The sequence below is a fragment of the Onychomys torridus genome, chromosome 8 (assembly GCF_903995425.1).
Source record: "Onychomys torridus chromosome 8, mOncTor1.1, whole genome shotgun sequence".
Taxonomy (NCBI): domain Eukaryota; kingdom Metazoa; phylum Chordata; class Mammalia; order Rodentia; family Cricetidae; genus Onychomys; species Onychomys torridus.
Window position 1 is genome coordinate 92448779 of NC_050450.1, and position 25927 is coordinate 92474705.

At 42.1% G+C, this 25927-nt stretch overlaps 2 protein-coding genes across 2 annotated transcripts in view; one reads left to right on the plus strand and one right to left on the minus strand.

The window, feature by feature from the left end:
• Positions 1 to 17395, minus strand: part of Cdc27 (cell division cycle 27) — a 36159-nt gene extending 18764 nt beyond the window's left edge. Inside the window, exons 1-4 of the mRNA XM_036195316.1 lie at positions 17218 to 17395; positions 4935 to 5010; positions 2656 to 2803; positions 1900 to 2025 (exon numbers count right to left, since the gene is read on the minus strand). Coding sequence (XP_036051209.1) covers positions 1900 to 2025; positions 2656 to 2803; positions 4935 to 5010; positions 17218 to 17244 — 377 coding nt within the window. The 5' untranslated portion in view covers positions 17245 to 17395. The remainder of the gene's footprint in view (positions 1 to 1899; positions 2026 to 2655; positions 2804 to 4934; positions 5011 to 17217) is intronic.
• The window catches only part of Myl4 (myosin light chain 4), a 41363-nt gene continuing 32276 nt past the window's right edge, over positions 16841 to 25927 (plus strand). The window contains exon 1 of the mRNA XM_036198059.1: positions 16841 to 17108. The gene's annotated coding sequence lies outside the window, so the exon portion shown is untranslated. The remainder of the gene's footprint in view (positions 17109 to 25927) is intronic.

The following is a 25927-nucleotide window of genomic DNA, read 5'->3' on the forward strand; positions in this document are numbered from 1 at the left end:
AAAAGAAAAATACAGGGGTTGTGGAGTTGGCTCCAGGTGTAAGAATGCTCACTGCACAAGCAGGACCTGAGCACCCATGTAAAAAAGAGCTGGGTATGACCATAAGTGAGTCTGTAACCCCAGTGCTGTGGGAAGTGGAGACAGGAGAATGGATGGGATCTGGTGACAGCCAGGCTGAGCTTTGAACAGGGAGAGAGACCCTGATTCAAAGAAATATGGTAGAGTGATATAGCCATATAACCAACGTCCTTCTCTGGCCTCAGTGCAAGCATGTTGCACACACAAAGTAAGTGACTTCAGTGTCTGAGGACTGACCTAAGCTTCTATGATTATCTCATCTACATTTGTTTTCAGCAATTCTAAAGTAAAGATATTTTTCTATCTAACTTCATCACATTTTTAAAGAATATTTCTGTTTCCCTTAAGATTTTTACATCTTTCAAAGCCCCCACTCAGTCCCTTCAAACAGTTGATTGCCCTCAAACATCTTTTCCTCGAGAAGTCACCTTATAGGAAAGAAATGACTTTCTTGCTACCAAGTCTCTTGTACATGCATTCTATTCCCCTTCCTTCCCACTCAGTGCTGAGGATGGAACCAGGGCCTGGTGCACTGTGCTAACAAGGGCTCTGCCAATGAGCCTTTTATTCTTCTTAACCAAAGAGAACCAGTATCCTCTCATTTGAAAAACATCGTGCCCAATTTTTTATCACAATCCCTTTCTGCAATACAACTTCTGTCTACTGCTTTCTTCCCTCTCTATGACAAACAGGGTGGGCACTGTAGGTTATGTCTTTTAACATTCCCAGGACCAAAGACTTCTTGTTTAGCTACAAAGGGAGAAGGACCTCAACTTTCCTTGAACAAATGACAAAAATAATCATAGGTACATGATTATACCCGACCCCATTTTTAAGGAAATGAAGATACTCTCTTTTCTTATTCCAGTTCCTAAGTGTGGTATGAATGACCTGATGTAACACTTTTACACCTGAAAATAAGCCCCCATAATATTCAACCAAATTGGTTATTCTGCACAAAAAGTCATTTCAAGTTTTATTTATTGCTTTTGTAGCTCTAATGGCCCAGAACTCACCACATAGAGCAGGCTGGCCTTGAACTCAAGAGCTCAGTCTGCTCTAATCTGAATGTTGACATAAAGGCATGTACCACCACAACTGGCTATGTGGTTTTTTTCTTTCTTTCTTCAGAGACAGGGTTTCTCTGTGTAATAGCTCTGTGGAACTTGCTCTGTAGACCAGGCTGGCCTCAAACTCTTAAAGAGATTTGCCTGCTTCTACCTCCCAAGTGCTGAGATTAAAGGTATGTGCTACTACTGTCTGGCCTGGCCATTTGGGGGGTGGGAGGGGAAGGTGGGAAGTAGGCTTTAATCACATTCCTGATGAACAGTCTGAATATGAATAATTTCTATTAATCTATTCAACTTCAAAAGTATTTTTCAAAAAAATGAATGAAACCCATGTTACTATTATATAATAATTCTGAGTTTATGTATATTAAAATTTCCTTTCAAAGATTACTATATATTGGAAGAAAACAATCTATTACCGAAACCTGTCTTGAAGCCTTTCTAAGGGGTAGCAGTGACATTTCAACATCAAGGAAAACAAGTTTCACTCCCTTTGTTCAGGGAATGAATCAACCACACAGGTGCGCTCTTTTCACCTAAGGTAAGAGCTTGTTACAGTTGCTGGAGCTATTATCAGCAACTAAGACCATGTGGAGAGTCAGTGGGACCAACATTTCTACTCTTTAACAAATGTAATGAAGTCATGATGAGAAAGGTTAGGGGCTACAAAGCCAACTAGTATCCACTGTACAATACAGAGCATTCTTATACAGGAGAGCTTTTTCTGGTCATCTGAATATTTCTTACTTACCAATATACATGTCCCAACAACGAAAGAGTAAAGCAAGCTGAATCACCAAACTCAGTGACAATATCATCATGGCTTTTTTGCTTATTAAACACTCCACCAGATAAGATTTGTTCCCCTTCTGCAAGCCTTTAAAATATAAATTAATTTCTTTGTCAATGTAAAAAGCTTTTCATGAAGATATCTTTTATTATCATTGTGAGTCTAATGACAGATACAGTGAAAAATTAACAGTATTTTGTACAATAGTGGCAATCATGGCCTTAGAATCATTGGGAAGCTAGAAATCTATGACCTTAAATTTTCAGTCCTCCCTTTAAAATCAGAACTCATTAAAATTCAATTTCTACCGAGAAACTCTGCCTTGAAAAAAAAAAAAAAATTCAGTCTCTATGGACAAATCTAGTCTGAGCAGCGAATGTATTACTCATACAAAAAGAGTGTTTGTGGGGGGTCAGGTGGGAGGAGGGAGGACAGGGGAATCTGTGGCTGATATGTAAAATTAAATTAATTATAAAATTAAAAAAAAAGTGTTTGCATAGCTTTTATGATGCTCGGGGTTAGAGATCTCCAGCACCAAAAAAGAATTATTTATCACCATTATAATGAACTCTCCTGTGACCAAATTAATGCCATAGTCAATGGTACAAACATTTCAACTGTTACTCAGGAGAGGAAAAAAGACAAGAGTTTGCTAGAAGAATTTTATTTAAAATTTGATGGAAGTATAACAAAACTAAAGAAGATTTTAATACTTACTTGCTGAGGTCAACACAACATTTTGCAAGCAGGTATTTACACTGTGGGGTGGTACAACTGTGTCCTTTTAAGAGTCTATATGCTTTATATGCCTTTCCTGAGCGGTAGTAACAAGTTGCCAGTAAAAACAAGGCTTCTTCTGAATGTACTAAGACATCAAAAAGAAAAAAAGAAAAGATAAATTAGCTACTATTCAGCATATTACACAGTATTTAGTTTGTCAATAAACAAGTTTAGCAACAAGAAATTAAGCATGTCATTTAATCAAAAACAATTATTAATTCAAATTCGAGTTATGGAGAAATAATTAATTCTTGATAGGAAAGTTAATGCTGGTGACCCACATCTGTAATCTCAGCACTCAGTGGGTTGAATCAAATAAATCACTTCAAATTCTAGGCCAGTCTAGCCTACACAACAAGTTCTAGGCCAGTCTAGCCTACACAACAAGTTCTAGGCCAGTCTAGCCTACACAACAAGTCCCAGGCCAATCAGGCTATACAACAAGTCCCAGGCCAGTCAGGCTATACAACAAGTCCCAGGCCAGTCAGGCTATACAACAAGTCCCAGGCCAGTCAGGCTATACAACAAGTTCTAGGCCAGTCTAGCCTACACAACAAGTTCTAGGCCAGTCTAGCCTACACAACAAGTTCTAGGCCAGTCAGGCTAATCAACAAGTTCCAGGCCAGTCAGGCTATACAAGTTCCAGGCCAGTCTAGCCTACACAAGTTCCAGGCCAGTCAGCTATACAGAGGGGAAAAAAAGCCAGTCTGCCAGTTCCTGATCATCTCTCTATAAGAACCAAGGTAGTAGATACAATGAAGGTAATGACATTTTCTGTAAGTACAGAAGAAATGCAAACACACATCTCTACGCTTCAATAGCCTACCAGGGAAGCATCTTATTTTAGGAAATATTTTTACCAGGGAAGCATCTTATTTTAGGAAATATTTTTCTTTTTTCTTCTTTTGTAGCTGAGGATCGAACCAAGGGCCTTGCGCTTGCTAGGCAAGCGCTCTACCATGGGGCTAAATCTCCAACCCCAGGAAATATTTTTTTAAATAGACCTCTTGGGAAGACAAAAGTTAAATTTTACTAGGAAGGGAAAAATAAACCTCATTACTAGAGTCAAATATTTTTGCATAAAAATGAATTGATTGAAAAAAAAATCATTGTTCTTCTCGAACACCAGATACCAAATTATATTCAAGATAGAGAAAAGTTTGGGGCCCGGGAGATAGCTCAGTTGGTAATGATGGCTGCTCCCAAGCCTGAGGACCTATATTAAATCCCCAGAACCCACATGAACAAAGAGAAACAACTCTTTCAAATTTCCATACAAGGCATAGCATATGCCACCCCATTAAAAAACAACAACAACAACAACAACAAAAAACAGTAAAAAATTTTTCTGAAGAAAAAAATGTCAGGCATCGTGGTATACACTTTTAATCCCATCTCATGGGAAGCAGAGGCAGGAGGATCTTTGTGAGTTCGAGTCAGTCTGGTCCATAGAAAGAGTTCCAGGACAGCCAGGACTGTTACACAGAGAAACCCTGTCCTGAAAAACAAACAAACAGACAGACAGACATGGTAGCTCAGGACCATAACCCCAGAACTTGGGAGACCAAGGCAGGACAGTGAAGAGTTGAAGGCGGCTTGGGATACAGAGTGGGAACTTGTCTCAAAACAAAAAACAAATAGCCGGGAGGTCAAGTCAGTGAAGTGCTTCCATTCAATGTACCAGGACCTAAGTTCAGTTCTTCGGAACCTTCTAACTGCAGCACTAGGAGCTGGAGGGAGAAGAATTCTGGGGCTCACTGGCTAACAGCCCAGCCTACTTGAAAAGTTTTAGGCCAGAGACAGACTGTACCCCCTCCCCAAAAATAAGCAAAGTGAAAAAAATGCCAGAGAAACAACACCCAAGGTTGTCCTATGGCTTCTGCACACACACCCAACACACATGAACACACACACACACACACACAAACAAGACAGAAAGTTGGGAGAGGTAGCTGAGCAATTAAGAACATATAGTGAGTTCAGTTCCCAGCACACATATTTAGGGGGCTCACAACTCTAACTCTAGGGGATTTGATACTTCTGGTCTCCGAGGGCACTATCCCAACAAGTACAAACACACACACATAATTAAAAATAAGAAAAAGATTAAAGACAAAGAACGAAAAAAGGGCTCTTAATAGTCATAAAACGTGATGGAATTCCATGTATTTTTTATTTATTTATTATGGTTCTATACAAATGAGTAGATCACAAACCTTCTGCGTACAGTCGTTCTGCGAGGAAAACGGCGTCTCGATAAGCATAGTGGTTCAGTGCTTGCCATATAGCAGCCTGTAAACAGAGGGAAGGCACATAAATACACACAGTTTCAAAGTAACTTTTGGCACACAGCCTTGAACACAATACTCTTGTATATATAGCTCTTATCTATAATTTATTTCAAGTCTGTTAACTTGCTGTAGCATCTTACCAGCCCTGGTTATTTGTATTTCTTTACATGCGTGTGCAGACATTTGCAGAGGCTGGGGGTGGGGCAGATCCTCTGGAGATGATTATGAGAGACCAGATACAGGTGCCAGGAATCCTGTGGGTCCTCTGTGGGAGCATTTACTCTCTCAATCCTTGCATGAACTTCCAATCTTCACCTCTGTATAGCCTTTTTCTTCACCAATAACTTGTTCATTCCCAAACCCTAGTTTAAAATAAGAATCCCTTAGCCCACTCTTCCTTCTACCCTACCCCCATTCCCTTTTGAGACAGATTTCAAATTTTTACCAATATGGTAGGGAAAAAAAGCTTTTGTATAATATATATACACATACATACATATATATATTTAAATAGGGGGCTGAGAAGATAGTGAGTTCCAGGCTAGGTAGTCCCTGTGTATATGTATGTATGTACATGTTTAAATATGTCATATTTCTCTGCCAGCAGTTAAATACAATTATTCTAAAACACTGCCATACAAATCAGTCCAATAATGCTCAATTTCATGGAAAGAAATATTTACAATAATGAATATCACACCACACTAAAGACACTCATTGGGGCTAGAGAAGTAGTTTTCAACCTGTGGGTCATATAGCAGACATTTACAATTCATAACAGCAAAATTACAGTTATGAAATAGCAAGGAAATACTCTTATGTTGGGGGTCACCACAACATGAGGAACTGTATTAAAGGGTCACAGTGTTAGGAAGGTTGAGAACACCTGGGAAGAGGGTCTTCTATTGTTTGGGAAATAAACATGAGATGAGGGAAAAAAAAATGGTAAGGTCACTAAACACAAACAGGAGCTGCTAGAAAGGTCTGCTGGATCTAGGATTCTGCAGCAATTAAAGCCATTTAAAAAAGTACCAAATATATGCTATGCAGGAACATCTAGAACAATCATCAAATGCTCAACCATATTTGCTGCTAATTTATCCACATGCTATTAGCCAAGGACTCCATTCCGTCTTATATTTCCCTGTAGTATATATCACATACTTATATACTTAGAGCATGACAGTAATACTATGTGTGAAAAATTTTCTCTGACTTTTTGTAGATTCTGGCAAGACTTAATCTTGCTTATCTCTAACCCACTCTTCCTTCTATCTCCCTCTTTTTTTTTTTTTTTTTTTTTTGGTTTTTCGAGACAAGGTTTCTCTGTGTAGCTTTGTGCCTTTCCTGGAACTCGCTTTGGAGACCAGACTGGCCTCAAACTCACAGAGATCCGCTTGCCTCTGCCTCCCCAGTGCTGGGATTAAAGGCGTGCACCACCACTGCCCGGCTATCTCCTTTTTTAAAGACAGGGTTTCACTATGTAGTCCTGCCTGGCCTTGAACTCACTATATAAACCAGGCTGATCTCAAACTCAGATCTCAACCTGCCTCTGCCTGGGATTAAAGGTGTGCACTTACCAAATGAGCCCTTTTTCTAGCTCAGAATTACTAATTTAAGCACTAAACTGCAACACTCAGAGTAAATTCCATAGTGCACTAAGAATGGCTTCCATTTCTATACACTCTGAAAATCTTGTGAAAACTACAGAGCTCCCCAGATAAAGGCATATCTAATAAAATTTGAATGGACTGAAAACCTGGTGTATATCTGAGGCTTGTCATACATTTAAATATATACTGAAAGCTGTATACATTCTGAGATTCATAAATACTCTCGCTCTGTAAGAAGTACTGATATAGTTTGTGGGAACCGTGTGTGTGTGTGTGTGTGTGTGTGTGTGTGTGTGTAATAAGCTCTCAATAAATAATTGTATAATTGATTTAAATGTTTGAAAGAAAAGGGGAAAGTTAGCAAACAAGAAAGTTCCTTATTTATGTAACATTTTGTTTTTAGACTTATTTATTTATGTGCTAGGTGTTTCACCTGCATGTCTGTCTGTCTACCACATGCATGCCTGGTGCCCAAGGAGGTCTGAACAGGGTACTGGATCCCTTGAATTGGAGTTCCGGGTGGCTGTTCAGAGTGCTGGGAATAGAACCTAGTCTTCTGCAAGAACAAGTGCTCTGCCCAGCCCTGGAATTCCTTTCTCTTTTGTATTTTGACGACTACTACATTATTAGTGTCTTAAAAATCACAGTCACTAAGAACAGGAAGGAAATGGCTTTTAAATACCAAGTCACGAGTGTTGGCTAAGTATACAAGTAAATGATTGCATTAGTGATTCAACCAAATTTATTCCATACCAGAAAAGTTTTAATTGGCTGGTTAATGAATTTAATCATAATTACAGAACTAATCCTAAAGAAAGAGATCTAGGCAAAAAAAGTACATGTCTTTAATTCCAACACTTGAGAGGTTGAAAAAAATCTCTGTGAGTTTCAGGCCAGCCAGGACCAGAAAGACCCTATCTCAAAATAAAAACTTTAGTCCATAACAGAACTTTCTTTCCTTGAAAAAATTTTCCCCTAAAATTTCCTCGTAGTTATTACTGAGCCAACCTACTAGTTCAGAGCATGAAAACAAAGAGAAAAGTGAGCCTCCCAATAAGACATGTCGAGTTGTGCAGACCACAGCAACATTTCCAGCTTGATACAGTAAGACGACAGTGACACACTAGATATAATATAGATATATATATATATAAAGTAAGCTATCTCATGCAATTTCTTATTCTCAAAAAAAAGCCTCCTCTTAAAATTTTATCTGATTTTATTACCAGTTTTAATTAAAATCCATTATGGATAGTATTAAATATACACACATATTTATTTATTTATTTATTTGTTCATTTATTTATTTTTGCTGTGCTTTGTTGAGTCTCTTCATTTAAAACATAAGACTCAGTTAAGGGCTGGTACTACTCCAGCAAAGGACTGGAGTTAAATAAATTCCCAGTACCCACATCAAGAGGCTCACAACCACTTGTAACTCCAGCTCTAGTGGCTATGGCATCTGTCCTCTACAGGAACCTGCACTCATGTACACACAGTATCTCCCAATTAAAAACAGACTCTATAGCAGTGTGGCAGTGGTGCAGGCCTTAAATAAATCCCAGCACTTGGGAGGCAGAGCCAGGCAGATCTCTGAGTTTGAGGCCAGCCTGGTCTACAGAGTGAGTTCCAGGAAAGGTGCAAAGCTGCACAGAGAAACTCAAAGAAAAACAAAACAAAACACACACACACATACACACACACATAATAAGATAAAAAAAAAATTAAGTAGCAAAAGATCTAGCCAACTTAAAGTTCTTTATTTTGCTTATTAACTGGGATATTCAAAGCCTTTAAACACTTTGGATTCAAGTTTCTACTAGCAATAAGAAATTATGAAAAAGTCACTTCACAAGGTTTGGTCAATGTCATTGGGTGATTTTGTTTTTCTTAAATCATACAGTTTGAAAGCTGAATCATTTTTTTTTCCAGAGCTGAGGACTGAACCCAGGGCCTTGTGCTTGCCTAAGCGCTCTGCCACTGAGCTAGATCCCCAACCCCAAGGAAGCCAAATCTTAAAAACAAAAATATGGGTTGGTAAGCGTGAACTCAGGTGTTTAATATACTACAGACCAGCTGGGTGGTGGTGGTGGCGGCACACATCTTTAATCCCAGCACCCAGGAGGCAGAGACAGGAGGATCTCAGTAAATTACAGGCCAGCCTGGTCTACAGAGTTCTAGGACAGCCAGGGCTACAGAGAAACCTGTCTCGAATAAACCGAAAACCAAACCAAACCAAACCAAAAAACGAAAGGAAAAAACCCACACTCTCAGATCAAAGGGGTGTGATGGCACATTAGTCCCAGCGCCTGCCCAACAAGCAGAGGCAGGCCAATCCAGTGAGTGTGAGGTCGGCCTGACATATACAGTGAGACCCCTTGTTCAAACAAACACATCCTCACTCGTGTGTTCTCTTCATCTACAGAGTCACTGCTATCAGGTCTACATTTGGAAATAAAGTGGCCAAGTTTATCTTTTGACAGAGGTGGCAGAAGCGTCCTTTGGAGAAAAGATCGCCTAGCAGACAAAGGTGACGGCAGCAGTGGGTCTCTCCGCAGAAGAGCGAGACTAGACTCACATCTTTCACCTGAACAAAATCAATTTAAATGTTTCAAGACCTAAGTTAAAAGCTGATTCATGCCCGTTTTAGGCATCACTGTGTTGCCAGGCAATGTTAGCACACACCTGTAATCCCAGCACCCAGGAGGCAGAGGCAGGTGGATCTCTGTGAGTTTGAGGCCAGCCTGGTCTACAGAGAGAGTTTCAGTAACAGTCAGAACTTCACAAAGAAACCCTGTCTTGGAAAAACAAACAAACAAACAAACAAACAAACAAACCCACCCCAGGAACTTTTAGAAGAAAACAGGGAGAATACCCTTCAGGGTATACTGAAGTATTGGGGTAGGTAAGAACTTTTAAAGTAGAGTATCAACAGCACAGGAACTAACCCCAATTACCAACACATGGAACTACATGAAAATTCAAGTTTCTATACAGCAAAGGAAACAATTAGAGTTAACAGCCCACAGACTAAGAAAATCTTTACCAGCTATACTCTCTCTTTCAGATAAGGACTAACATCTAGAATTTACAAAGAATTCTAGAAATTAAATACCATAAAACTACCCATTAACAAATGGGCAAATGAACTGAAGAGACAGTTTTCAAAAAGTCAGAAAGGCTATCATCATCAACAAATTTTGACAACAAATGTCAGAGAGACAGAGAGGCAGGAACCTTTATTCATTGTGGGTGGAGCTGCAAATGAATATAGTCATTGTAGATTCAGCCATTTCACTCCTGGGCTATCCCCAGAGAACTCCATACCCTGTCTTCCATAGGGATATCTGTACCCCTTATTTATTGTTCTTTTATTGGATATACAATTTTTTTTTTAACCAGAACCACCTGGTTGTCCATCAACAGATAATAAAACTTTGGTATATATAAAGCATGAAATACTATTCCACTCTAAAAAAAAAGTTTAAAAAAATTTCAGGAAAATAGATGGACCTAGGTATTGTTCTAAAATATTACTATTTATTTACCTAATATTATTCTAAAATATATAATACTGAGTTCATACAATCCCAGGAAAAAAATCTTTTCTAGCCAATAATAAATGTACGCATGTAAACAAATGTCCTGTAGGTTCAGTATTATATGAAGAAAAGATCAAGAAAGACAGTGTAAGGAGATAAGGGTGGACAGAATGTGGGCAATGGACACTAGTTATCAAAGAGGATAAAAAACAAATTGTTTTTCTAGTTCTAATTCTGTCAGAGATTTTGGGTTTGGTGGTAGATAGTACATAAAATAAAATGATACTAAAAAAATGATACTAAGATTAAAATATAATGTGATAAACTGCAGATGTTCTACTTAGAGAACTCCAATATTTGGATTATATAACAACCTGCCAAAATGTCACTGAGAAAACAACAAGACAGAAGAAATTAATTCTAACTCGACTCAGCAATTATTTCTTGAATGTTTCCTAGGATCTCTATAGCCAAATCAGGTAGATAAGGATGATTCCTGACATTAATCAGATGACCAAGTCACTTGTGAGCCTTTATCACATGGGCTAAATAGAACCAGGCCAGTCTGGAGCAAATAATAAGATTCTGTCCCAAAATAAAGAAATTAAAAAAAAAAAAAGGAAAAAGTTTTGCCCAGAACAACAATCCTTCATTAGCTCAGCAAAGAGATGGGCCATCCCAAATTTCTGCACAGGTATCTCTCAATGCCTGAGTAATATGCCATTCACTGAGGGAAGGGGATGTGGAATGGACTATTCTCTATCATTGCAGATTAGTAGCTGATGATGAACACAGAGCTAAACTCAGCACCCTGTCCAACAGACGGACAGCACCCAGGGCACCACTTCTACAGATTAAAAGCCAGACGGGTGAGAAGTTGCTAAACAAAGTTAGAAGCCAAACAGAGCAGCATTCTTTCCTTCTTCCTTTCCAACAAAATGTGTAGGAGACATTCCACTGCGGAAATTAATGATCTAGTCCTGGGCTGTATTCATTCGAAAGATGAGCCAACAGCATAAAGCTGTACATTCTTACCTGCTATGTACTCTGTATGTACGTGGTATGTGCATGTATCGTGTGTTTGGGTATGGCCAGAGACTGATGCCAAGTGTCTCCCTCGGTTGCTCTCCACCTTTAAACCAAACAACTTTTTCAGCTGTGCACTGTATGCAAGTGTGTGCGGATGGATGGATGAGCACACTGTGCAGAGGCCAGAGGAAGACATCTGATGGCCATCTCCACCCTCTTCTGCCTTATCCTCTTGAGACAGGGCCTCCCCGATAAACCTAGGACTTGAGGTTTTGTGAGCTTGGCTTTTTGCATGTCTGCTAGCATCCACTCTCACTCAGGTCCTCATGCTTGTGTAGCCATTCCTTCGGTGGCCGAGTCATCTTCCTGTCCTACCATCTACTCTGACAATACCAAACTTTTTTTTTTGTTTTTTGTTTTTGTTTTTGTTTTTGGTGGGGAGGTCTTCTTCTTGAAGCTTAAGGATAACTTTCACTAAGTAGGGTTTAAGAAAAAAAAATACAGGTTAGGTGAAGATTCTCACAGCTACCACAAGGAGAGATGGAGAAAGGTTGTGTCTTCTATGTTAAATATGGAATAGAAATAGCCACCTTACTAAGGAAAGAACAGGGGAGCTGGAGATGGCTCAGTAGTGAAAAGCGCTTGCTGCTTTTCCCAAGGAACTCAGTTTAGTTTACAAGACCCACATGGAGCAGCTCACAACAACCTGTTGGATTCAGTACCATGTGATCTAACACCCTCTTCTGGCCTCCAAGGGCACCTGCAAGCATATAGGGGCATGTGCATAAACACACAAATCCTAAGAAAAAAAGTATTCCCAGGAATGCTAGTAAGCTAAGGAAGAGACCCAAAGTGAGGTTTTGGTTGCTTAAAAAAAAGGGTTCCATTGCACAACCTTGCCTCAGAGTTCTTATGAGGTAGAGAATGCCTTTGAACTCCTTATTTGCTTGCCTTTGCCTCTCAAGTGCTAGGATTCCATCCACTGTCACAACTCACTGAAATATAATTTTATTTGTGTATTTGAAGACAGGTTCTCACTATGTAACCTAGGCTGGCTTCAAATTCATGGTCCTGCTTCCATTTTCCAGGTCCTGGGATTCTAAGCATGCACCACCACACCCAGCTCAAATATTTTAAATGTACACTGTACTCAGATTTAAATGTGACTGCTATGAACTGTTTGGTCTTGTATTTGATGAAAAAAAATATTTCTTTAAGACCAAGAAAGCAGCTGGGCGGTGGTGGCGCACACCTTTAATCCCAGCACTTGGGAGGCAGAGGCAGGTGGATCTCTGTGAGTTTGAGGCCAGCCTGGTCTACAGAGCTAGTCCAGGACAGGTTCCAAAACTACAGAGAAACCCTGTCTTGAAAAACCAAAAAGACCAGAAAAGCAATGAGTAAGAAAAGCTTCATAAAATGTAAGGTATAAAAAAGGGAGGGAGATGGAGAGAGGGAAGGAGGAAGGGAGGGAGGGATAGATGGAGGAAGAAAAGGAAAGAACCCTAACCAAAAATGCCACTGTAGAATTTATCTTATACATCAGAATCTAATTTCTATTTCTATAACTCTAGTTTTTATTTATCTGATTGGTTGCTTTTTATTTCTGCTTTTTGAGACAGGGTCTCATTTTGCCCAGGCTGGTCTCAAACTTAAAACACAGATGAGGCAGGCCATGAACTCCTGAGCTTTTGCCTCTACCTCCCAAGTGCTGGGATTACAGACACATTGTCCATACCTAGCTCTCTATGATGGTTCTTTATCTAGATGATTCTCTGACCCCACATTTGGCCATGTCTGGTGGGGGGCATTTTGGGCCTCAAAATGGAGGAGGCATCTGGTAAATAAACAGAGATGCAGTAAAACACTCCTTAATAAACAGGTAACCCACACCACTTTCTCCAAAAAGTCAATCCTGCCAAAACTAAAAAACTCGGCCCACATTACCATGTATCGGGCCATCCTAACAGTCTATCTCTGTCTTTTCCTCCTTACCAATAAAATCAGATCACTATTCCCAACACACTGCTTTCATTACAAAGCTCTACTAAAATTTTCTTGCAGCCAGGGGTAGTGGCACAAGTTTGTAATCCCAGCACTCCAGAGGCAGAGACAAGAGGATACTAAGTTATAGGCCAGCCTGGGCTACAAAGAACTGGGTGCAAAGACAGCCCAAGATTCATTATTAACCCATTAAATCTAAACCTTTCAGCTTCAACGCTAAGTCTCCTGCAAGCTGATTCTGGTTGTGCAAACCCTGTTTCCAACGTCTACTCTAGTTAAGAACACAGTAGTTACTATCCTTCTGAGGAACGATACCCTCGTCTTTGGGCTTTTCCTCATGCCATTCATTTCATGCCAAGAATATTCCTCCTCTTCAGTTCCTTAGGTTTCAAACTCTACTTGCCCAAAAAGCCGTTCCCATTTTATTTTCCGACCTACAAAGATGTCTCTTTCCTAAATTCCTTTATTAATATCTGTATAATCAAATGCATACTTAACATCCAATTTTTCCTGCTAATCACTCTTCCTGTTCTCAGGACTAGAACCCTAAGATTAAGAATGATGTCTCTATAGTTGGTGGTTTCACAAGTTATCTTTAAAACAGAATTCCTAAATGACAGATTCGCTCTTGAATCTGCCCTAATCCTAACAGTTCGCAGAAAGGCATTTCTTATTTTTCTGGGGGGTAAGTTTTTGCTTTGGGGAATTTTTAATTTTGTTTTGTTTGAGACAGGGTCTCTCACTATGAAGCCCTGGCTATCCTGAACTCACTATGTAGACCAGACTGGCCTTAACTAACAAAGATCCACCTGCCTGGACCTTACCAGTTTCCCAAGTGCTAAGATCAAAGGCATGTGTCACCACATCCAGCTGGATCTTTTATTTTTAAATAGCACCTCCAAAATAAAATTCAGGCAGCCATTTTTGATACCAACTCCAGGAATTCCCCCCTGCCCTGCCCCTCGTTTCACCAGTTCTACTTACCGGTGAAACAAGTTATTTCCTAAAATTCTACCTCTAAAACCTTCTACTCCACTTTGGATACCTTTGCCTCTAAGACTACTTACTGGCTTCACTCTTGATCATATTTCTCACAGAGTAACCACAGTATGGTAGGTACTCTTTGAATCAATCCTAGATGCCATTTGAGGACATCTTACCCCAAGCCAAAAGTACTTCTTCACTATTTAATAAAACTCTAAAAGGATGATATGTATACAGATAGTACGAAATTACTTTATTTTGTTTTGGTGTTTGAGACAGGATCTCAGATTGACCTTGAACTTCTTCCTGCCTCTGGTCAGTTTCAGGTGCAGGTTAACTAACATGCAAGGTTTTTGCATCCAGTTACTCTATTGCATATTAAAATCATTTTCAAAAGACTTGTTTACAATTTCATCCAATACTTCTGTGAAACTTAACTTGCAGAAATAATTGATAAAGCTTTATCAATTGATGCATCTATATAAAACGCCTCCCTCTTAAAGCAAGAGCAACAGAGCTGGTGAAATGACTCAGAGGTGAAGATGCTTGCCGCCAAGACAGAATGACACACACACAAGTAAATGTCAAATAAAACACCCGCCAACAAAACACCACCACTTTTACCAGGTGAACTTTTACAGACATCCAAATTAGCACTGTGGTGAATGCCTTTAATCCCAGCCAGGGCTACACAGGGAGACCCTGCTACAAAATAAATGTTTGCTTTGAAATATGAAAGATTTTTTGGTGAAGACTCAAATACAAAGTAATACTTCTTCTATGAGCACTGACTTGGGGAGATGCTTATATTGAAGCCTATATGGCACATTCCACTGGGTAGTCCATGTAAAAGCTTGACAAGGGGAAAATTGGAACAAACAATCGAGTACTATTTCTGTCAACTTTTCCCTGTGCCTGGACTACCAGGAACAAAGCAAAGAAAATATTTTCAACACTACTTTTATCCTAATACAACACGGAATGAGTAATTAAAAAAAAAATTATCTTGCCAGGTGTGGTGGCACACACCTTTAATCCCAGCACTCGGAAGGCAGGGACAGGCGGATCTCTGTGAGTTCGAGGCCAGCCTGGTCTACAGAGTGAGTTTCAGGACAGGCCCCAAAGCTACACAGAGAAACCCTGTCTCGAAAAACCATTAAAAAAAATCTTACTATCTTCCTTTCATTCCAGCTCTTTCTCATTTTTAACAGCATTCCTCCTGATCATAGTTTTTATTTCTCCCACTGTCTGAGACCCCCCCTTAACTGCTCCTTTTGTTTTTGGTTGCTTTTTTTTTTTTGGAGACAGGGTCTCAGGTAGCTCATGCTGGCCTTGAACTTGCTCTATAGCTGAGGATGACCTTGAACTCCTGATCCTCTTGCCTCCTATAAATTATAACCCAAATTCTCACCCCCTTACACCTTAAAACTTCTTACTATTATCCTAAAATCTAATGGACAAAGTATTATGGAGGGAAGGAGGTAAATTTCACTTTTTAGTCTTAGATATAATAAGAGTATTATTGCTAACAATACTTTAAAAACAAAGAAGAAACCTGCTGGATTCTATCTCCTATAAATATAGTCTACTCTCATGCTTTTACATAAGTCAAAATTATTAAGTAATGGTTTACATACTATCATTGCAACTATCATATCAATTTCTTTAGAAGCCTTTTGGGTCCAGAAAAGCAAAAGAATCAGTAAGACAAAACTACAGCATGAAAAAATAATCATGTGAATAACCTCCTTATCCATTTAATTTCATGTTAGACCTCAAAAGGGCCTTATGAGGGACTCTACACTAGGAAGAGAAATTTGGAAAGAAATGCAGCTTTGGAAGAACTGATACAACGTACAGAGACACATACAGCTCTGAAGCTATAATCCAGAAGTATATTAATTCAAACACTAATAGCTGTCACCATGTAAACAGCTGGAGATAAGGCTAACTAGAGAAAACAATTTTTACGCTGCAATGGGAAATTAAGGAAATGCTGTACTGACGCATTAAAATATTTACTATTTGTCGCCACAGTCTTACCTAAGGCAATTCGCAGCAATGTCTAAAATCGGTTTGCTTTATAACTTCAAAATAAAGTTTATGGCTTAATGACAGTAATTTAATGGAGGCCAACTCTGGACATGTCAAAGATCATACGGTAGAATGAAAAATCTCCCAAACCTAGTCCATCAGGAAGGGACAAGGTTCAGTTCCTTCAGAAATGGCAGGGAGAAAAAAATGACTTGGCACTGCATCACACAGTTAAACCCCACCAGGGTTTCTTCTGACAACAGCACCGTGTGCGTCAACGCATACCTTGGTGTGGTTAAGGAATGGACGAATAGTGAAATGGATGGGAAAGCAATTATCTCTAATTTCCTAAACACCTTCTAAATCTGCACGATAAAATGCCTCCTGGTACCCATCCCAGGTAATGGCAAAATCCAGGCTGCCCTTTCGCCCCTCCCCTGCTCGGCTGTTTGCCCCGCAGCACTGGCTCTGGAGTTCCTTCTCTGATCGTCATTGTCCGGTGGGAAATCCACTGAGCGAGAACGGTAAGGCGGGCCAGAAAGTCTGCTACCGAAACAAAAACTAGTACCAAAACCACGGATAATTTTACCTCCTTCCCTCGACCATCTCACGTAAAACACAACCAAGAAAACACCAGGAAACTTGCCCCATCGGGGGGAAATCCCACCAGCTCGGTTCAAAGGCGCTTGTGTCGGGCCCCGGGGCGCCGAGCACTCGGGGCGCCATCTCGGCCCCTCGTTCCCCACCGCCGGCAGGGCCCCCACTAACAGGAGGGGAGTATGGCCGGAAGCCAGTACCGACGGGAAACGACTCGCAGGAGAGGCGAGAAGTAATGCGGGGCCCGGGCTAAGCTCGGCCGAGGCCGCTGGAAAGGCCTCGGGACAAACGAAAGACAGGTAAGGCTCGCCGCAAGGGAGGCGGGAGAAGCGGGGCCTAGGCCGCAGCAGGCCGCGAAGTGGCTGCTCGCTGCTTGCGACCCAGGCATGGCGCCAGGCCTAGCATTACCTGGACAGGTTCCTGCAGCACCGTCATCCTTGAGGCTCAGGCCCACTTTCTGCAGTGCCTCAGGCCCCCCCCCGTAGCGGCTCCGGCCCGGCCAGCCCCGGCTCATTTAAACTCACCAGCGACCGTTACCGGGGGATGGGGGAGGCCGAGTGGTTGCCGAGCTCCTCCGAGCGCGACACGGAAATATCCGAAGTGGAGAGAGCCAAACGAGAGCGAGACGGAAAAGCCCGAGAGATGTCGGAAATACCCGAGGGAAGCCGGCGGGGGCGGAGCCTGCAGCCGGAAATTGTCGAGTGCTACCGGAAATCGTTGGGTTGGACCCAATCGGAAGTGCCTCTTCTCAGCCACGCCTTTCCCTACGCACGCCACGCCCAATCGGCCACGCTAACTAGGCCACGCCCAAAGAGCAACTGGTAGGATGGACCTGGAGAGAGGGATGCGGTAGTCCCGCTTTGCATGGCGGAGCTTAGGTCTGGCTTCGCGCCTTGGCCGTTTTGCATTGTGCCCGGTAGATTCAGCGAAGAGTAAAATACTAGTTTGGGGTTGAATTTGATAAAGTCTTTTGAGTTTAGATCATTATCCACTCCTGGATCGTACTCAGGCCTCTGAGAAAATTCCTTGGCCGTTTTGCATTGTGCCCGGTAGATTCAGCGAAGAGTAAAATACTAGTTTGGGGTTGAATTTGATAAAGTCTTTTGAGTTTAGATCATTATCCACTCCTGGAATTCGTACTCAGGCCTCTGAGGAAAATCGAGGGGTTTTTGGAACATAACAATTCCTGAAACGAATAGGATTCCTGTACTCAAAGAGATTATGGTCTGTTTCGAAAAACAAAAAACAAACAAACACAAAAAACACAAAACGACTAGGCTGTGCACTTGCCTAGTATGCACGAAGCCGTTTGTGTGGATCGCCATACCACCCAAACCAGACATGTTTTGACATTACATGCCTGCCTTGGGAGCTGGATGCAGAAGGATCTAGAATATAGTATTTTACAAACTAGATAGTGAGTTCGAGGCAAGCCCGGACTGCATGACACCTTGGCTCATAATAGAAAAAAGAAAATCAGTGTAACTGAAAACTACAGTTTGTGCTACCTGTTTAAGATGATGTAAAACTTCAACTTCAGTGAAGAGGGAAATAAATATGGATTTAAATGATGGATGTAGATTCAGACACAAACAGGAGGTTTAACATCTGCTTTTTTTTGCCAGGTCCTCTGAACAAATCAAGGAACTATTAAAATCTCGCCTTTCAGCCGGGTGGTGGTGGTGCACGCCTTTAATCCCAGCACTTGGGAGGCAGAGCCAGGCCTGAGTTCGAGGCCAGCCTGGGCTACAGAGGGAGTTCCAGGAAAGGCGCAAAGCTACACAGAGAAACCCTGTCTCGAAAAACCAAAAAAAAAAAAATCTCGCCTTTCATCAGACAAGGAAAACTTCTAAAAGTTAACTTTGTGTTTGGACTCCTCTAAGCTAGATGTGAAACCATCTCTAGGCATTGCCTACATACCTGTAGTACCGTGAAGGACAGGTACTGAGGCAATTTTCAGCTGCCCCCATGTCCTGTTCTTTTAGTGGGGTTGTGTTAGCTGAATTAGAGTGGGAATAGGTGTCTGTGCTGACCTACATAACTGTCTCTAGCTATTTAAAGTTCAGCTTAAATCCAGTGAAATTCTTCAGATATTCTAGTCACATCCCAAAGACCTGTGTGGTAAGAGAGTCACATGGACACAGAATGTTGTCATTATTGACATAGCTAGAGCTGTAGGACAGCTTTACCCGTGGGTCTAAGGCTTGGTCTTACTATTATCTCAGCCTCTCAATTCTCCCCCACAAAACCTTTCTTTACATACACTGGTCACTCACCAATCGGTGGCCTTTCCTAGCTTGAATTGGTGGCTGTCAAGCAAGACTGAAAACAAGCTGTGAGTCCCCTTCAAACCTAGATCTATAAGTCAAATCCTTTGTTTCTTGTTTGTCAGTTTAAGACACATGATTAGTCTGGATCCACTAGGAGGAAAACAAGCTCCATCTCTTGATGAAGTGCCCCTGCAAATGGTAGGCCCTATGGGAGGGGTTGTTGGGTCACGTTTGATACCACTCCTCTCCACCTGGAGATCAGACCATAGCTTTGCAAATGCTAGACAAGCACTAAGGTGCACCCTCAGCTCCGGCCATCCTTGGAAATGGTCTGCCATATCAGGTAAAAGACGAGAGAGTCTGTTGGTGGGAATGGAAAGAAAGGGATGGGTAAGAGATGTCTTTCTTAAAACTTGACCCTATAAGCTGAGCCGCACTGTAGATTTATTGTGATAGTTTAGAATGCTGTGGGACTGTGCACTAATCACTTTTCTTGTTGCTCTGACAAAATGACAGATGAAGCAACTTAATAGAAGGGTTGCTAGGCGTGGTGTCACATGCCTTTCATCCTAGCACTTGGGAGATGGAGACCAAGTGAGTCGTAGACCAAGCCAGCCTGGTCTACATAGTGAGACCCAGGACAGCCAGGTACCCCGTCTCCAAAAAGAGAGGAGTTCTTTACGCTCACAGTTCAGTGTGCAGTCCATTCTAGTGAGGAAGGCATGGAAAGAGGCACTTGAGGTGACTGGTCACAGTGTACCTGCACTGAGGGAGCAGAGAGAGGCAGGCTGCTGCTCAGCTCCTTTGTTCTTTTCATTCAGTCTGGGACCCCATGCCACAGAATCTTGCAACCCACGTTTAGGGTCTTCTCGCCTCAATGAGCCTAATGTAGAAACTCCCTCACAGACAGTCCCAGAGACCATTTCCATGGTTGGGTCACTTTAAAAGCTGTCATGTTGACATTAAGATGAACCATCACCGATGATTAATTGGAAACTTTTATTCAACAGTCCAAAGCTGTGTTAAAAACAATCTAAAGCTGTGTTTACATTCTATAGCAACCACACAACACGAGTAATGTTGAATTTGTGGTTATTGTATACCCTGAGCTTTTCTGTCATATAGGGTGTGTCAACTCAAGTGTTGACTTGTTCAAAGGAGTTTTGTAAACCAGAGGAGGTGGATTTTGAGCTTAGAATCTATTTTTTCCAAAGTTCCTGCCCCATAGGAAAGGGCATCCAGGGCTGGAGAATTAGCTCAGTCAGTAAGTGCTTGCCTTACAAGCATGAGGACCTGAGTCCAGTCCCTAGAACTCATGGAAAAAGCCACGTGTAGTGTCACACAATGGTAATCCCAGGGCAGAGCCAGCAGATAGGCAAGTTGCTGGAACTCAGTGGCCAGCCAGCTTAATCTACTTGGCAAACTCCAAGCCAATGTGAAACCCTGCACCAAAACCAAGGTGGAGCCAGACATGGCAGTACACGCCTTGGAGGCAGAGGCAGGCAGATCTCTGTGAGTTCCAGGTTAGCCTTATTGCACAAATCCTAAATGGTCTTAATAAAAACCTGGAGCCAGCCGAGGCAGTGGTGGCACACGCCTTTAATCCCAGCACTTGGGAGGCAGAGCCAGGCGGATCTCTGTGAGTTTGAGGCCAGCCTGGTCTACAGAGTGAGATCCAGGACAGGAACCAAAACTATACACAGAAACCCTGTCTCGAAAAACCAAAAACCAAACCAAACCAACCAACCAACCAACCAAACAAAAAACCATAAAACAACCAAAAAAAAAAAAAAAAAACCCACAAAACAAAACAAAACCTGGAGGCAGATATTGGGGTGAATGCTGAAAGGTCAGAGAGACAAAGGATCAAGCCACAGCCACTTCTCATCTTGCCAAATCCTCAGACTGAATGCCTCTGAGTCCTCAGCCAAAAGAGCCTAGTTCCTGTCTCCTCACACCTTCTATGCCTTTTTCCTGACAGCCATTTCACTTCCTATCTCAACCTTCCTAGTGCTGAGATTAAAGGCACGTGTGCTTCCCACATACTAGGATTAAAGGTGTGTGCCACCCTTCCTGGCTCTGTTCCTCTCCTAGACTGGATCAATCTCATGTAGCCCAGTGTGGCCTTGAACTCAGAGAGTGCTAGGATTAAAGGTGTGTGCCACCACTGCCTGACCCCTATGTTTTTTAACTCTGTGGCTGGCTCTATCCTCTGGTCTTCAGGCAAGCTTTATTTCTTAGATTACAAATACCACCACATAGCCTCTTCTACATAGCCCAGATGAGCCAGTACTACATAGGGATGCCCTGTCTCCAAAACAAAAGACCAAACCAAACCACCCTTCCCCTCAACAACCCCCCAAAACAAAAACAAAACTCCAACAAGACAAACAAAAATCCCACCAAGGTGGATAGTGCTTGGAAAACACACACACACACACACACACACACACACACACACACACACACACACAGAGACTTTCTTCTGACTACTGTTCACCCAGTTAATAGTCTGTTATAGTGGTTTTCTACTGATCCATGGCAAGCCCACATTATTTGAAGTACTCTGATGAGCTCTTGTCCTTTGGTTGTGAGCCTACCCTTAAATGGCTGACTCATCTCTCCAGCCTATCCAATGAGTTCTTTTAGAGCATTTTACTTATTTCTGATCCTGAGAATGCTGGTTAGTTTTTTTGTCAACTTGACACAAACTACCTGGGAGGGGAGAACCTCAGTTGAGCAATCGCCTCCCTCAGACTGGTCTGTGGGGTATATTCTTGATTGCTGGTTGATGTGGGAGGGCCCAGCCCACTGTGGGAGGTGCTAACCCTAGGCAAGTATGACCTTGGCTGTATTAAGAGAAGTAGCTGACTGAGCCTGGGGGAGCAAGTCAGTGACCAGTGTTCCTCTGTGATTTCTGCTTCAGTTCCTGCCTTGAGATCTCTGCTGTGGTCTCCCTTAGTTGCTTTTGGTCATGGTGTTTGTCACAGCAACAAAAAACCAAACTAGAACACTGGTTGACCTACTTAAACTTAACATCTTGCAACTACTTTTGTACCCTGCTGTTATCCAACATCGAATACGTTTACCTATTGATTGGAATTAGGTTTCAATAAGCGTTAGCTCCCAAATGTAGATTATTTGTTTTAAAAATATTATTATTTTTAAAGATTTGTTTTTATTTTTGTATATGTGCATATTTTTGTGTGAGTTTATGCTGTGTGTGTGTGTGTGTGTGTGTGTGTGTGTGTGTATGTGTGTGCCTGAAGAGGCTAAAAGTGGGCGTCAGATCTCCTGGAACTGGAGTTACATGCAATTAATTGTAAGCTGCCTAACACTGATGCTGAGAACTGAACTCAGAACTGAGAACCTCTGCAAGAGCAGCAAGTGTTGTTAACCACTGAGCCGTCTCTCCAGCTCCATTTTAAAATTTAAAATTTTTCTTCTTTGTCATTAGTGTGTGTGTGGCATGTGCGTGCACACACTCATGCACACTCAAACTCATGCATGCCTATGCTCATGGGTAAGTGTGTGCATGCCATGGCACACATACACAAGTCAAAGGACAACTTCAGGCAGTCAGTTCTTGCTTTCCTTCTTGCTGAAGCAGGGCCTCTCCTGTTGTTCCTACCATGCTAGCTTCCATTGGAATTACAGAGTCCAGCCTTTCACGTGACTTTCAGGGATCAAACTAAGGTTTCTAGGCATGTACAGCAAGCTCTTACTTACTGAGGCATTTCATCAGGCTCCCTCCACCCACTTTTTTGGAGACAGGGTCTCATATATCCCAAGTTAGCCTCACATTCACTATATAGCTGAGGTTGACTTTGAACTTTTGATTCTTCTGCTGCCACTTACTTGAGCACAGGGATTACAGGGCTGTGCTATACACCCAGCTTATACTATGCTGGGGATAGAACCCACACTGTCATGAATGTTAGGCAAACACTCTATTAAGTGAGCTACATACACAGCCCACATTGTTCTTTTCCTTGGCCTGAATTTTAATATATTTAGCATTCAGTTAAATTTGAAGTCCCTAACTTTTGTCAAAAAACCAGTTATAGGAGCTGGGATATAGCTTAGTTGGTAGAAAGATGTCTGGGATCAATCCCTAGCACCACATAAAACTGGGTATCATGGTACATGCCTGTAGTCCTAGTGCTTGACAGTTGGAGATAGGAGAATTAGAAGTACGAAGTTGTCATTGGCTATATATAGCAAGTTAGAGGCCAGCCTGGGCTACACGAGAGCCCATATCAAAAAACCAAGCAACCAAAGAAAGCCAGACATAGTAATATTGTCGAAGGTCAGGCCCTTGGGAAACAGCTTAGCGCACACCCAGCAAGTGTATTCTTTTTCTGAGTGCCCTCACTTCCCGTCTGCAGCTGGCATCTTGTTCCTGCCATATAAGGCCTGTGCCCTCTTTATCTTCCTTGCCCTCAAGGCTTCTCCCACCACACCAGGTTTTCTCCTTCCTCTTAAAGCATCCTCTGTGGCTTTGATAACACAGCCCCCTGTTGCCAGCACCTCCCCCACTGCTCTGGTTTTTATCAATCTCCCTTGCAGGGCCCTACCAGCCCCTCTGACACTTGATGGCTTCAAGGGGCCTGTTTTAGCCTTTTCCTCACCCTACATATTCTTCCTAGCAAATTTGCCTATTCCTGTGGCTTCCATTATCTACAGATCATTAAAAGAAATGGTGTCTGTGGCCAACCACTTGTTAGAATGCCAGGTCAATTAGACATTTCTATTAGAATGTTCCACAGGCATTTTGTTCAGGATGGGACCCCCATTCACTCTACTTAAAATGCTTCCTAATCCGATGTAAGATATCACTGTATTTTACATCGTTCAGCCACATTGCTGATATGGTTGCGGGCAGGCACGGATCAACACTGCTGAGGTTGCACCCTGAGGAATCCCCCTCAGTCACTTGGGGCCTCTACTCAGATGCAGCCAGGATTCTTCGTTAACTCTGCAGAGAAGAATTTCAGGGCAGGTCATGGTGATGTGAAGTCATGGAGTTTATTGACTGGGAGAGAATCTATGTGCACTTGAGGAGAGTCAAGTGTGGGCACTAGGGGAGCAGTATGTCCAAGTGCTACAGCATCAACTATGCAAATGAGCTGGGGCTTTTGGAGTTACATTGTTTAAAGGAGCTAATCTATAACTGGGGGAGGAGGAAAACATGTTGATCTACTTAATTTCATAGCAAAAGAATTTGGGGGTAGGGGTTCATTAATAGCTCAGCCTTGAATTCGTAGGAATCCTGTGTCAGCAGAGCTAAACTCACTATTACTAGATTGGGCAAAGAATAATAAATTTTGAAAACATAACAAGACAAAGAGTGTGGGCCTTGGGTACTTAATAATGCAAAATAATGAGGAAGAAAAGGGTTAGTTTTATGCTTGTGTACATTTCTCCTAGCCTCGACTCTCCATCCTTGGGTGGTGTGCTGCTGAGGTGTTTTTTTTTTTTTTTTTTTTTTTTTTTTTGTCAACTTAGCCCTGGTTGGAGTCATCTGGGAGGAAGGAACCTCCGCTGAGGAAATGGCTCCATCAGGTTGGCTTATAGACAAGTCTGTGGGGCACTTTTCCTGATTCATGATTGTTGCAAGAGGGCTCAGCCCACTGTGGGTAGTGCCACCCTTGGGCAGGTCATTCTGGGTTGTAGAAAAAAGCAAACTGAGCGAGCTATGAGGAACAAACCAGTAAGCAGCATTCCTCTACACCTCTGATTCAGTTCCTGTCTCCAGGTTCTTGCTCTGCCTGACTTCCTGCCTTGGATTCTCTCAATGACGGACTGTACCCTGTAAATTAAGTAGCCCCCCCTCCCTACCCCAAGTTGCTTTTTGGTCATAGTCTTTTTTTTTTTTTTTTTTTTTTTTTTGAGCTGAGGATCAAACCCAGGGCCTTGCTGAGCTAAATCCCCAACCCCGGTCATAGTCTTTTTTAAAAATAAAAAAAACTATTTTAATATTTGTCTGCATGTATGTCTATATATCACATGTATGCCTGGTGTCCACATAGGGCAGAAGAGGGTACTGGATCCCTTGGGCCCAGAGCTAAAGATGGATATGAGCCACAATGTAGGTGTGGGGAATTCTGGAAGAACAGCCAGTGCTTTCAACAAGTGAGTCATTTCTCCAGCCTCCTTGGTCATGGTCTTTATCACACCAACTAGAAAAGGTGACGTCCTTCTCCTAGAATAGGGAGGGTGCTTTTCATGTGGGCATTTCATCACCTGCTTTTAAGAGTAAAAAAGAAGGTAGAAAAAAAGAAGTAAATAATAATAATAAAGTGTAGCTCGGTGGTAGACCCCTTGAGCCTGGGTTCCATCCCTAGTACCACAAGAAAGATAAAGGAAGGTCAGAGCATCCCTCTTGCATCTGCTGTTTTTCAAGTGTCTTTAGCTAAAAATAACCAAGGTGTCAACGCAGCATATTTGATTCTGTGCAACCCTTACATCTAGTGACACATAGAACTTCCATTTCTTCCCGCTTCTAGTCTTCCCTGTTCCCAAAATAAGTCTGTCGTGGCCGAGCCCCCTCTCTACCCACCCCAAGGATTTCCTTGCACACTCCTTACCTCCCTTTCCAAGACCCTCCCAGGGCTGTCCCACCTGTTGGGTCAGCCTGTTTACCCTTTTCACCTTTCCGCTCAGCATTTCAGCTGCACAGAACATTTCCATCTGTTCTCCTCTCTCAGAGGCCTTCTGTGTCTTTTCCTCTCTCCTCCAACACTCCCTGCGTCTGTTGTGTGAGATGGGGTCTTAAGCAGCAAAGGCTGGTCTCCTCTCCTCTCCCCTCCCCTCCTCCCTGTGTACTGAGGAAAGGTCATATGTGG